At 39.3% G+C, this 13,395-nt stretch overlaps 1 protein-coding gene and 1 long non-coding RNA gene across 3 annotated transcripts in view; both read right to left on the minus strand.

Annotated features, from left to right (window-relative positions):
* SPPL3 (signal peptide peptidase like 3) overlaps positions 1-13,395 on the minus strand; it is a 124,792-nt gene that overhangs the window by 39,639 nt on the left and 71,758 nt on the right. The window contains exon 2 of one of the 2 annotated variants that reach the window (XM_084995597.1): positions 12,574-12,651. The exons of the other annotated variant lie outside the window; for it this stretch is intronic. Coding sequence (XP_084851723.1) covers positions 12,574-12,651 — 78 coding nt within the window. The remainder of the gene's footprint in view (positions 1-12,573; positions 12,652-13,395) is intronic. 2 annotated transcript variants of the gene reach the window in all.
* LOC146396606 (uncharacterized) lies at positions 1,621-8,441 on the minus strand. Its single transcript, XR_014826976.1, has 2 exons — positions 2,625-8,441; positions 1,621-2,260 (listed from the first exon to the last, which is right to left on the minus strand). It is a non-coding gene; the product is annotated as an uncharacterized LOC146396606 (long non-coding RNA).

The following is a 13,395-nucleotide window of genomic DNA, read 5'->3' on the forward strand; positions in this document are numbered from 1 at the left end:
CAATCATATAAAATGACTTTCTTACTCTCTCTGCAGTCTTTTTTTTTTTTTTGGTCTTTTTAGGGCCACACCTGTAGCATATGGAAGTTCCCAGGCTAGGGGTCTAATTGGACCTGTGGCCACCAGGTCCAATTGTGGTGCCACAGCCACAGAAACACAGGATCCAAGCCACGTCTGCACCATATACACAACAGCTCACAGCAGTGTCGGATCCTTTAACGCACTGAGCGAGGCCAGGGATCAAACCTAAGTCCTCATGGATACTAGTCGGGTTTGTCACCACTGAGCCGTGACGGGAACTCTAGTTATTAAAGAATACTGAGTAGAGGAGTTCCCGTCATGGCTCAGTGAACCCAACTAGTAACCATGAGGTTGTGGGTTTGATCCCTGGCCTTGCTCAGTGGGTTAAGGATCCAGCGTTGCAGTGAGCCGTGGTGTAGGTTGCAGACACGGCTCAGATCCTGAGTTGCTGTGGCTGTGGTGCAGGTCGGCAGCTGTAGCTCTGATTTGACCCCTAGACTGGGAACCTCCATATGCTGTGGGTGTGGCCCTAAAAAGCATTTAAAAAAAAAAAAATATATATATATATATTGAGGAGAATTCCCTATGCTATACAGTAGGTCCTTGTTATCTATTACCACTGAGCCACAGCAGGAACTCCCCCTCTGCAGTCTCATTAACCTGATGACACTGTCTTCCTAGAGTAGGTTTGGGTGTAAGCAGATAAATTACCCTCACCATTAAAGAAAACAAAGATAGGCGCTTGCCTTAAAAAAGATAGTAGTTACTCTAAAAGTTCCACTATTCCTTATTTATATAGCAACTTCACAAATATAAATGTATTATATATAATTATGTATTATCTAGTTTATAAACTGTATTTTCCTTTTAGAACTACTTCAAACATGTTATTTTTTGCCTATGATTCATGATGGGACAGAACGCAAGTGTCTTGACAGTAATAACCTGCCTAAGAAAGTCTAAAACATTTTCACACTACGATTCTCAGCTATACCTGCCTATTAGAGTAGTCCCTTTCTCCTCCAATTCTTTCCCATTAATGCTCTCCTATCGGTTTGTCAAAGGCTTTGGGGACACAATTATTAGATTAATTATGTTATTTTTTCCTGAGCAGCTGGAAAAATTAAGGAGAAATCAGGTGCCATCGTTTTTTTTTTTTTCTTTTTGCCATTTCTAGGGTTGCTCCCGCGGCATATGGAGGTTCCCAGGCTAGGGGTCAAATTGGAGCTGTAGACACTGGCCTACACCAGAGCCACAGCTATGTGGGATCCGAGCCGCGTCTGCAACCTACACCACAGCTCACGGCAACACCGGATCCTCAACCCACTGAGCAAGGCCAGGGATCAAACCCGCAACCTCATGATTCCTAGTCGGATTCATTAACCACTGAGCCACGACGGGGACTCCCAGGTGTCATCTTTGATGTAGGAAGTCTAGCAAGCAAAGCTCAGTCAAGGGATGGCGAACATAAGAGCTCCTAAAATCAAAGACTTGTTTTGAGTTTTAGAACTTAGTTTTATTTGGCATAGTTTTCCCTCTGTGTGAAAGCCTGGGGCGGGGAGGTGGAAATAACCAGTACAATTCACAAATCTTTTCTCCTTTATTTTTCATTTTTTTCCATGTCTTCACAACTCCAAATAAATAAAATATAATAATTTTAAATAAACGAATAATGTACTTTTATGGTTCCAAATCAGAAGCAATAAACATATTTGTCAGGGCATCTGGGGGGCAATGGGGATGGGCTATTCAAATTCAAGAAGCATTTTTGTGTATGGCCTATAAGAAAGGGCGCATAAAAGCGAATGGTGGAAGCCAAGGGAGGAGAAATCTGCAATAGCATGTGGTGGTAAACCATCAAGGTCTTATTAAGGATGAAGAATGAGGGGAAATTTTTTCGATTTTGCAAAAGAGGAAACTCTTGAGAACTTCAGGAGTGCTTCAGTATAGTTGTAAAGGGTAATTAAAGGAATATATGGATAAATGGGTCTTTTTTTTTCATTTAATTTTATTTTTTTGGGTCTTTTTAGGGCCTCACCCACTGCATATGGAGGTATCCAGGCTAGGGGGTGAATGGGAGCTGCAGCTGCTGGCCTACACCACAGCCACAGCCACATAGGATCTGAGCCACATCTGCGACCTACACCACAGCTCACAGCAACGCCAGATCCTTAACCCACTGAGGGAGGCCAAGGATTGAACCTGTGTCCTCACTGATAATAGTTGGATTCATTAACCACTGAGCTGATGGGAACTTCTCGATGAATACATCTCTAAAATGCTATCAGCAATTAAGAACCAACAATTTAGAGTGTTAAGAAAGTTTGTCAGAGCGTGCTGAGGAGGTCACCAGAACAAGAAGAAGGTGCTGGGCCCCCATCCTAAGCCTACTAAATAATCTTCCTCAGGTGAGTTTTACACTCAATCAAGTCTGAAGGGAATCATTGCTGAAGCAAAAGAAAAAAAAAGTCACCATAAAGGGGTTTTTAAAGAAAGCTTCTCATTCCTTCTAACTTTACTACCAGATCAATTTATTTGCTTCACATTTAAAAATTCTGGGAGTTCCCGTTGTGGCACAGTGGTTAATGAATCCGACTAGGAACCATGAGGTTGTGGGTTCGATCCCTGGCCTTGCTCAGTGGGTTGAGGATCCGGTGTTGCCGTGAGCTGTGGTGTAGGTTGCAGACGCGGCTCGGATCCCACATAGCTGTGGCTCTGGTGTAGGCCAGTGTCTACAGCTCCAATTTGACCCCTAGCCTGGGAACCTCCATATGCCGAGGGAGCAGCCCTAGAAAAGGCAAAAAGACAAAAAAAAAAAAAAAAAAAAAAAATTCTGTTACTATTCTCAATAGCCAGCAGCAGTAAAGTATTGCTTGAGTTTGAATCCCAGTTCCATTAATTACTTAGATAAGCTACTTAACATTTCTGGACCCTAGGCTCCTCATTTTAAAAATGGGAATAACCAGTTACCTATCCTGTGGAACTGATGTGAAGATTAAATGAGACTATGTAAAACACTCTGCAGCATATCTGCCACATAAATGCTCAGTAAAATAATAGCTATTTTCCTCATCAGATTTCTTTAAGATAGTCAATGTCTAAGCAAAAAATATATATATAACAGCCAAAAAAAATTAATACTTCTCTACCTAACCCCCTCATAGTAAGAAAGAGAAGTCACTCAGAATTGACAAACATCTAAACTGGTAGAAATTGCAGAAATCAGACAGCAAGATAGACTGGGAAGCATCATTTGGCACCCTAAGGTACCTAACTGGCTGTGCCCTTAATGAAGAACGCCCTGTAAATATTTTCACCAAGGAGTCCATCTCCAGGTAAGTCACAGGTCAGTTCTTCACTAAGCTATCTCTTGTTTATATTAAAGCAAGAATCAAGGAAATTACTCTGCTACTAGTTTTACCTCATTAACTACTGCAATTTTCATTTCTGTTACCACAAACAGGTATTTTTAAGAAGAGGCATTCCTAAAAACCCCCATATGATACTAGTTCAATGAGTAAGAAGAATCCATCAGTTAAAACTACAATATTTGAAAAGTTTTGACCTATCAAAACAATTTCAGCATGGCTTATTAAATACTTAGAGATGTGTTATAAAGATATGTTTGGTTATTTAAGCACTACTATAAAAAACACACAAATCACTCTGTAAAGCTTAGCAAGAGCATTACAAGTCAGAATACAGTTAACACTGTATCACTACTGTTATAAATTATAGTAATAGCCATAATTAATTAAAAAACAACTTTCAAGATACAGGTCCACAGAGGTTACTTGCCCCAAATTCAACAATGTGAAGAACCAAACTAGAACCAGTATCAGTCTTGTACCTCAAGACAAACTGTCTTGTACCTCATGAAAGTTTCCATGAAAAATATGCTTTTCTTATAGAGCTTTCAATCTCAAAAATGGCTCCATCACTGGCTCCAGTTGTTTACGCCATAATCCTTGGAGTCATCCTCGATTCTTCTCTTTCATACACACTATATCCATTCCATCAGCAATCTTGTCCTAGATTTACTAATATCTCGCTCCATCACTATTAGGCCAGTTAAAGTGCCATCATTTTTTGCCTGTATCAGGGCAGTAGTCTCCCGGTTTCCCTTATTTCACTTTTTCCTCTTACTCAACAATCTATTTCCCATACAGAACCCACAACAATCTTTCTAAAACACAAACCAGATTATATCTTCCCTGCTCTCAACCCTCTGTTGAAGTTTGATTTTCCCAATTGCATATAGAACATTCTCCAGGTTAGATCATGTGGCTGGCCTTAAAACAAGTGCTACTTTTCCTAAAAGTCATAAAAACGATGTTTCTGAATGCAACAGAATTGAATTAGGTGTTGAAATTCTTTTAAATAACAGATGGAATTTTAAAATATTCCAATTATTTGGAAAGTAAGCAACACACTTATAAAGAAAAATAATCACCAGGGATAATGCAGTTAATGCTTAGAGAGAAATTTGCAACTTTAAGTATATATGTTAAAAAAGAAAAAAGATTTCCAATCAATAACCTGAGGTTCCAACCTAAGGGTCTAGAAAAAGTGGCTAAGTTAAACCCAAAGGAAGCAGAAGGAAGGAAATGATAAAGATGAGAGTGGATGGAGATTTGGTCATAGCTCAGCAGTAATAAACCCAACTAGTATCCATGAGGATGAGGGTTTGATCCCTGACCCTGCTCGGTGGGTTAAAGATCTGGCATTGCCTCAAGCTGCGGTAAAGGTCATGGCTTGGATCTGGCATTGGATCTGGCACTGCTGTGGCTGTGATGTAGGCTGGTGGCTACAGCTCCAATTCAACCCCCAGCGTGGGAACTTCCATATGTTGCAGGTGGGACCTGGGAAAAAAAAAAAAAAAAGAAAAAAGGAAAAAAAAAGATTAGAGTGGAAATCAATGAAAAGTTAAAATAGAAAAAGAAAAAAAAAGTCAATGAAATCAAAAGTTGGATCTTTGAAAACAATCAACAAAAATAGACAAACCTTTAGCTAGACTGACCAAGAAAAAATAAACCACAGGAGAGGGAGTTCCCATTGTTGCACAGTGGAAACAAATCCAACTAGTATCCATGAGGACATGGGTTCGATCCCTGGCCTCAGTGGGTTAAGGATCCGGCACTGCCATGAGCTGTGGTAGAGGTCACAGATGACGCTCAGATCCTGAGTTGCCGTGGCTGTAGTGTAAAATAGAAATATTTTAAACTAAAATAGAAAACGAAAGAGGGAACATCTATTGACCAAAATGGTTTATAAGGGATCAGCATGAACAAACTAATGTCAAGAAATGAGACAACTGAGAAGAAATGCACAAACCCTAGAAAGACAAAAATTTTCAAAACTGACTCAAGAAGAAATAAAAAATGCAAGTAGAATTATAAGAAGTAAAGAAACAGAATTAGTAATTTAAAATCTTCCTACATGTAACTAAAAGAGAGCTGGAATGGCTATACTACTATCAGACAAAAGACCTATAAGACAAAAATTGCTGCTAAAGATAAAGAGGGACATTTTATCTTAATCAATCCATCAAGAAAATGCAGCAATTATAAACATACAGAAAGTGAAAAGACAAACTCACAGGATGGGAGAAATTTCTTTGTAAGCATTTACCTGGATAAAGGACTTGTAACCACAATATACAGGTGACCCTTGAACAAACACAGGTTTGAACTGTGTTGGTCCACTCATACAGATTTTTTTTTCACTAAACACATACTCCAGTGCTACCCAATCTGCAGCTGGTTGAATCCAAGAATGTGGATCTGCAGCAGTGGTGAGCCAACTCTAAAGAAATTGCAACTCTCATATATTGCTGATAGAAATGTAAAATGGTACAGCTGCTTTAAAAAAAAAAGTGCCATTTCCTTAAAATGTTAAACACAGTTACCATATGACCCAGCAGTCAATCCCTACATTCATACTCAAGAGAAATGACAACATATGCCCACACAAAAACTTGTACATGAATGTTCACAGCAGCCACAAGGTGGAAACAACCTAAACATCTATCAGTTGATGCATGGATAAACAAGAGAGAGTATTCATTGGCAATAAAAAGGAATGAAACACTGACACATGCTATGAAATGGATGAACTTTGAAAACATTATGCAAAGTGAAAGAAGCCAGTCACAAAAGATAACATATTGCATTATACCACTTTTACAAAATGTCTAGAGGAGGTGTGTATATATGCGGGGGCGGGGGGGGGAGATTGTCACCTAGAGCAACTGAGAGTGAGGAAAATGATCACTAATGAATACACAATTTCTTTTGGGATAGTGAAAATGTTCTACAATTGGTGTGACAGTGATAGCTGTACAACCTTGTAAATATACTAAAACCACTGAACTATACACTTTACATGAGACAACTTTTATGGTATGTACATTCTATCACAATAAAGCTATTTTTTTTTAAAAAAGGGAAAAAAGCAGTTAACCAAGCAGGAAAAAACAAACAAAAAAATAAAACCAAAAAAATCTTCCTATAAAGAAAATCCTGGCTTTATATAGGAAAATTCTATATAATATTTAAAGACGAAATAATACAATTCTACACAATCTTTTCCAGAAAAACAGACAAGAAGGAAACATTTCCAGACTCATTCAATGAGACCAATATTACCCAGATTCCATAACCATAAGATGTTCTACAACAGGAAAACCACAGACTAATATCCCTCATGAACAGACACACAACTTTTCAACAAAATACCAGCAAATGGAATCCAGCAACATACAAAAAACATCAAAAAGAATGAAATATTTAGGAGTAAGTTTAAGAAGTATAAACCTGAAAATGACAAGCATTACTAAGAAAAATTAAAGAAAATCTACATAAATGTAGAGACATTCCAGGACCCTGGATTGGAAGACTCAGTATTATTAAAATAGTGATTCTCCTCTAACTGATTGATGGATTCACAATACCTATCAAAATCCCAGAAGAATTTTCTTTGCAGAAACTGACCAGCTTCCTGTCGTGGCTCAGTGGTTAACGAATCCGACTTGGAACCATGAGGTTGCGGGTTCGATTCTTGGCCTTGCTCATTGGGTTAAGGATCCGGCGTTGCAGTGAGCTGTGGTGTAGGTCGCAGACGTGGCTCGGATCCCGAGTTGCTGTGGCTCTGGTGTAGGCTGGTGGCTACAGCTCTGATTAGAGCCCTAGCCTGGGAACCTCCATATGCCGTGGGATCGGCCCAAGAAATGGCAAAAAGACAAAAAAAAAAAAAAAAAAGAAACTGACCAGCTGCAAATTTAATATTCAAATACAAAGGATCCAGAATAGGTAGTTCTGAAAAAGAACAAAATTATAGGACTTATACTACTAGATTTCAACACTTACTATAAAAGCTATTGTAATTGAGGAGTTCCCTCAGTGGGTTAAGGATCAGGTGTTGTCACTGCAATGGTTCTGGATACTGCTCTGGCATGGGTGACCCCTGGCCCAGTAACTTCTGCATGCCATAGGCGCAGCAAAAAAAAAGAAAAGCTTTAGCATTCAAGACACTGTAGTATATAGGAGCTCCTGCTGTGGTGCAGTGGGCTAAGAACCCCACTGCAGTGGCTTGGGTCTCTTTGTATTCAATCCCCAGACTGGCACAGTGGGTTAAAAGATCTGACATTGCCACAGCTGCAGGGCAGGTTGCAGCTGTGGCTCAGATTCAATTCCTGGCCTGTGAACTTCCATGTGCTATGGGTGCAGGCTAAATAAATAACTACATAAATAAATGACATCGTGGTACTGGCATAAGGAGAGACATACGGACCATGAGAAAAGGAACAGGGAGTCGACTGACAAATCCTTACTCTGATTTTTGACAATGGTCAAAGGATAGTCTTATCAACAAATGGTGCTGGTACAACTGGATAGTCATATTCATAAAAATGAATTTAGATGTGCATTTCATGTCACCACAAAAATTAACTCAAAGTGAATTATAGACTTAAATATAAGAAGTAAAACTGAAAAACTTCTTATAGAAAATTTGGGAGAAAAATCTTTGTGCCCGTGGATTAGACAAATAGTTCTCTGATACAATAATGAAAGCATACTCCAAAAGTTGGTAGCTGGACTTTATCAAAATTAAGTATGTTTACACTTTAAAAGACACTATTAAGAAAATGGAAAGGCAAGCTAGAGACTGGCAGAAAATATCTGCAAATCATATGACTGAGAGAACCTATTATTTAGAATATTTAAAGAACTGTTAGGGAGTTCCCATCGTGGAGCAGTGGTTAACGAATCCAACTAGGAACCAAGAGGTTGAGGGTTCGATCCCTGGCCTTGCTCAGTGGGTTAAGGATCCTGCATTGCCATGAGCTGTGGTGTAGGTTGCAGACGTAGCTCAGATCCTGCGTTGCTGTGGCTGTGGTGTAGGCTGGTGTCTACAGCTCCAATTCGACCCCTAGCCTGGGAACCACCATATGCTTTGGAAGCAGCCCTAGAAAAGGCAAAAAGAAAAAAAAAAAAAAAGAACTGTTACAACTTAGTATAAGACAATCCAATTTGAAAATGGGCAAAGATGTGAACAGACATTTCGGCAAGGGGAAAAAAAAAATAAGACCAATAAGCACATTAAAAGATGCTCAATGTCCTTTTAACATCCTGATCTCAGTTATCAGGGAAATGCAATCAAAGTACAATGAGATATCCTTTCACACCCTAGTATTAGAATGGCTATAATAAAAAGACAATAACATGTGTTTTAAAAAGCCCTACCTGTACTAAATTGTATGCTTATATAAAGGTACAATTTATGTTATAATATTTAAACACTCACATACCTACACAAAGCCTTCATTAATTCTTAAACCAAACACACAAACAAACAAAAGGCAGGAAAAACCAAAACCAAAACCACAAAATCTTCCTACAAAAAGAGGTCTAAATTTAGATGGCTTCGCTGGTAATTTCTATCAAATTTTTTTCTTTTTTCTTTTTTAGGGCCACACCCATGGCATATGGAAGTTCCCAAGCTCAGGGTCGAATTGGAGCTGCAGCTGCCAGCCTACACCACAGCCACAGCAACTCGGGATCCAAGCCTCATTTGTGACCTACACCACAGCCCGAGGCAACAACGGATCTTTAACCCTCTGAGTGGGGCCAGTGATCAAACTCGAGTCCTCATGGATACAAATCGGATTCATTACTGCTGAGCCATGATGGAAATTCCTCTATCAAATATTTTAAAAAGAAAGGACACAATTTTGGAGTTCCCGGCGTGGTGCAGCAGAAACAAATCGACTAGGAACCATGAGGTCTCGGGTTCCATCCCTGGCCTCGCTCATTGGGTTAAGGATCTGGCGTTGCCGTGAGTGGTGATGTAGGTCACAGATGTGGCTCAGATCCCACATTGCTGTGGCCCCGGAGTAGGCTGGCAGCTACAGCTCTGAATGGACCCCTAGCCTGGGAACCTCCATATGCCTCGAGTGCAGCCCTAAATGGACAAAAAAGACACAATTTTATACAATATTTTCTGGAAAACAGAAAAGGAAGACTACTTCCAAACTTGCTCAATGAGGTAAATTTAAATGTATAATTAAAGGATCATGATTTACCTTTTTCAGACAATGCATTATCAAGGACAAAATATCGGACAAGTCTTGAGAATGAGGTTCCAATTCAGACTTTATTACACAACTAGTTGTATAATCTTTGTCAGGTTACCTCATCTTGTTGAGCTTCAGTTTCCTCATTTGTAAAAAAAAAAAAAAAAAAAAAAAAGGAGACTCACCAGAGAAATCCTTTCCATCTATATGATATAATTCTATGGTACATTTATTACATAAAATTTTTAAAACTTGCTCAATTCTAAATTAGTATAAGCCTTCTGGAAAACAACATGGCTATATGTAGTTAAGAGCCAGTTCATACTCTCTAGAGAAGTTTTTCAATTTTTGGGTATTTATCTTAGGGATATTTTTCAACCAAAGCAAAAGAATATATAAAAAGATAGTCATTTTAACAACCCACATGTCCAAAAAGAGTGGAGTAAGATACTAATACAAAGAAATTATCAAATTACTAAAAATTAGCATGAAGATGATTGTGGAAAATATTTTTGATAGATAAAAATAATCAGAATATAAATGATTTAAACCATAAAAATGTACACAGTGTTTAAGTATATGCCAAGTAAAAAGTCATTTGAACTAATGAAAGGAGTATTAGAGTTTTATTATCTAAAGTTTTTTTCTTAGAGTTCCCAGCATGGCACAGTGGAAACAAATCCAACTAGGAACCGTGAGTTTGAGGGTTTGATCCTTGGCCTCGCTCAGTGGGTTAAGGATCCAGTGTTGCCATGACCTGTGGTGTAGGTCGCAGATGCGGCTCAGATCTGGTGTTACTGTGGCTGCGGTGTAGGCTGGCAACTGTAGCTCCAATTAGACCCCTAGCCTGGGAACCTCCATATGCCGCAGGTACAGGCCTAAAGAAAACAACAACAGGAGTTCCTGTCATGGCTCAATGGTTAACGAATCCGACTAAGAGCCATGAGGTTGCAGGTTCGATCCCTGTCCTTGCTCAGTGGGTTGGGGATCCGGCACTGGAGTGAGCTGTGGTGTGGGTTGCAGACTTGGCTCGGATCCCGCTTGCTGTGGCTCTTGCATAGGCCGGCAGCTACAGCTCCGATCGGACCCCTAGCCTGGGAACCTTCACATGCCACAGGAAGCGGCCCTAGAAAAGACAAAAAGACAAAAAGACAAAAAAAAAAGAAAGCAACAACAAAAATAATAGTTTTTTTCTTAATTATAAAGACTTTTGAAATGTTAATGCATTATATACTCAAAGAAAAAATCAAAACCTTGTCCAAAGAATACAGATACAAAATATCAGGATTATGCTGATGAGTTTTAAATTGCTCTGGCTTGACCAACGCTTCTTAAGAGTGGTTATCAACCTTGGGCTCACAGCATAAGTCTCAATGATTAAAAGTTTTATCAACTGATACTAGAATTAATCAATAGTATTCTACTTGTTCTTAGTGTTAAGATAAAGCTTTGAAGTCTATGATTTTACCAAGTAACCATTAAAATCCAGATATAATACTGGATAGTTCGAAATTCTTATCTGATTATTTCATTTATCACTGTTGCTCCCTTTCGAGTTCTCAATTTAAAATTTCTCAGGCAGGAGTTCCTGTCATGGCTCAGCAGTTAACGACCCAACCAGTACCCATGAGGATGCAGGTTTGATCCTTGGCCTCACTCAGTGTATTAGGATTTGGCGTTGCCATGGCCTGTAGTGTAGGTCACAGACGCAGCTCAGATAAATTCTTATCTGATTATTTCATTTATCACTGTTGCTCCCTTTCGAGTTCTCAATTTAAAATTTCTCAGGCAGGAGTTCCTGTCATGGCTCAGCAGTTAACGACCCAACCAGTACCCATGAGGATGCAGGTTTGATCCTTGGCCTCACTCAGTGTATTAGGATTTGGCGTTGCCATGGCCTGTAGTGTAGGTCACAGACGCAGCTCAGATCTGGCGTGGCTGTGGCTGTGGCTGGCAGCTGCAGCTCCAGTTTGACCCCTAGCCTGGGAACTTCCATATGTTGTGGGTGCAGCCCTAAAAAGACAAAAAAAAAACAAAAAAAATCCTCAGGCAGCCTTCATTTTTAAATGTATCAGCCACAAAACTATTTTGAGTTATACAACCACTAAGTTTCCTCTCAAGTAAGAATAGTGAAAAGAAATGAATACCTAGCTTCTTGATTTTCCTTTGTACTCCTATGGCTGCCTGCTAGAATGGAAATTTCAAGGAGATTCAGTCTCAGCATTCCCAAGGTCATCAGAGAGACCACTCGCCCACGCTACCAGGCACTATCCTAACAGTAGGTTGAACCATAGGAAATTATTTCTATAGGTCAAAACAGGGGACTACTGGCAACTTAACATGGCTCAACCTAGGTCAATGCCCTTTTTTTTGGGTCTTTTTTGTCTTTTTAGGGCCGCACCCATGGCATATGGAGTTTCCCAGGCTAGGGCTCCAATCAGAGCTATAGCTGCCAGCCTACACCATGACCATAGCAACTGGGGATCCGAGCTACGTCTGCAACCTACACCTCAGCTCATGGCAATGCCGGATCCTTAACCCACCGAGCAAGGCCAGGGATCGAACATGCGTCCTCATGGATAATAGTAGAGTTCGTTAACTGCTAAGCCATGATGGGAACTCCCCAATGCCTTTTTTAAATTAAGGAAAACGTGTGTCCCCTTTGAGAGTCTGTATAATCACTGGCAAAGACTCTCTCCTCAACCCTTTCAATAAATATACTTTTGTGAGTCATTATTTTCAGAACTAGAATTTAAGCAATTGCTTTTTGCTTGTTTGCATTAAAATGCCAAAGCCATAAGCAAAACCAAGAACTGTTTTAACAGCAGCCAACCAACGAATAAATATCGGAATTATCAACTCAATTCCTGTCAAAATCATGTTTTTTCATGAAAGCAATAAGCTTTGGTGCCAACACTTTCAGAGCAATGCTTCTTCCACCTCCAACTGAAATGAACCCCATTTTCAGGGCATCTTACCTGAAACTACCATAGACTATAAGCAGAATGGAAATCAGAAATGTAGACACCTGACTGGAATCCACCAGGGAATAGGCCCTAGAGAAATAAGAGGAAAAAGAATTTAATCACATGGCAGCAAGTCCTCATGGAGTTTACAGTCTTAACAGAATTCTACAACTCTAAGTTTCATTTTCTTTTCTAATTTTATAATGATTTTTATTTTTTCCATTATAGCTGCTTTATAGTGTTCTGTCAATTTTCTACTGTACAGCAAGGTGACCCAGTTACACACAAATGTATACATTCTTTTTTCTCACATTATCATGCTCCGTCATAAGTGACTAGATATAGTTTCCAGGGCTATACAACTATTTTTGTTTTTAAGAAGGAAAAAAGGTATAATTTGGTATTAACAAAATACATAATTAAAATATAGATCTGTTAGTTCAATAAAAAGAATGTATAGATTCACAGTTGTTGTTATTAGCTAACATTCACAGAGTGTGTTTAATGATATCAATGTAAAAATCCCATTTCAGTATGACATACAATATGTGCTTATAATATCCACTCCCAAGTTAAAAAGTACCAAAATATCTCTCTGCTCTGTACACTTGAATTATCAGTAGTATTCCTCTGGTTTTACTCACCAATGAATTAAAGCCTCCTGGATTCTAGTTCTAATGTTTTTTTTCTTTTTAGGGCTGTACCCATGGCATATGGAAGTTCCCAGGCTAGGGGTGGAATCAGAGCTACAGCCACAGGCCTGCGCCACAGCCTCAGCAACGTGGGATCCAAGCTTCATCTGCAACCTACATCACAACTCTTAGCAAAGCCGGA

Source organism: Sus scrofa, chromosome 14 (assembly GCF_054392235.1).
Source record: "Sus scrofa isolate SSC_HxYL_T2T_F1_AM1 chromosome 14, Sscrofa_HxYL_maternal_Yorkshire_Landrace_v2.0, whole genome shotgun sequence".
NCBI lineage: Eukaryota > Metazoa > Chordata > Mammalia > Artiodactyla > Suidae > Sus > Sus scrofa.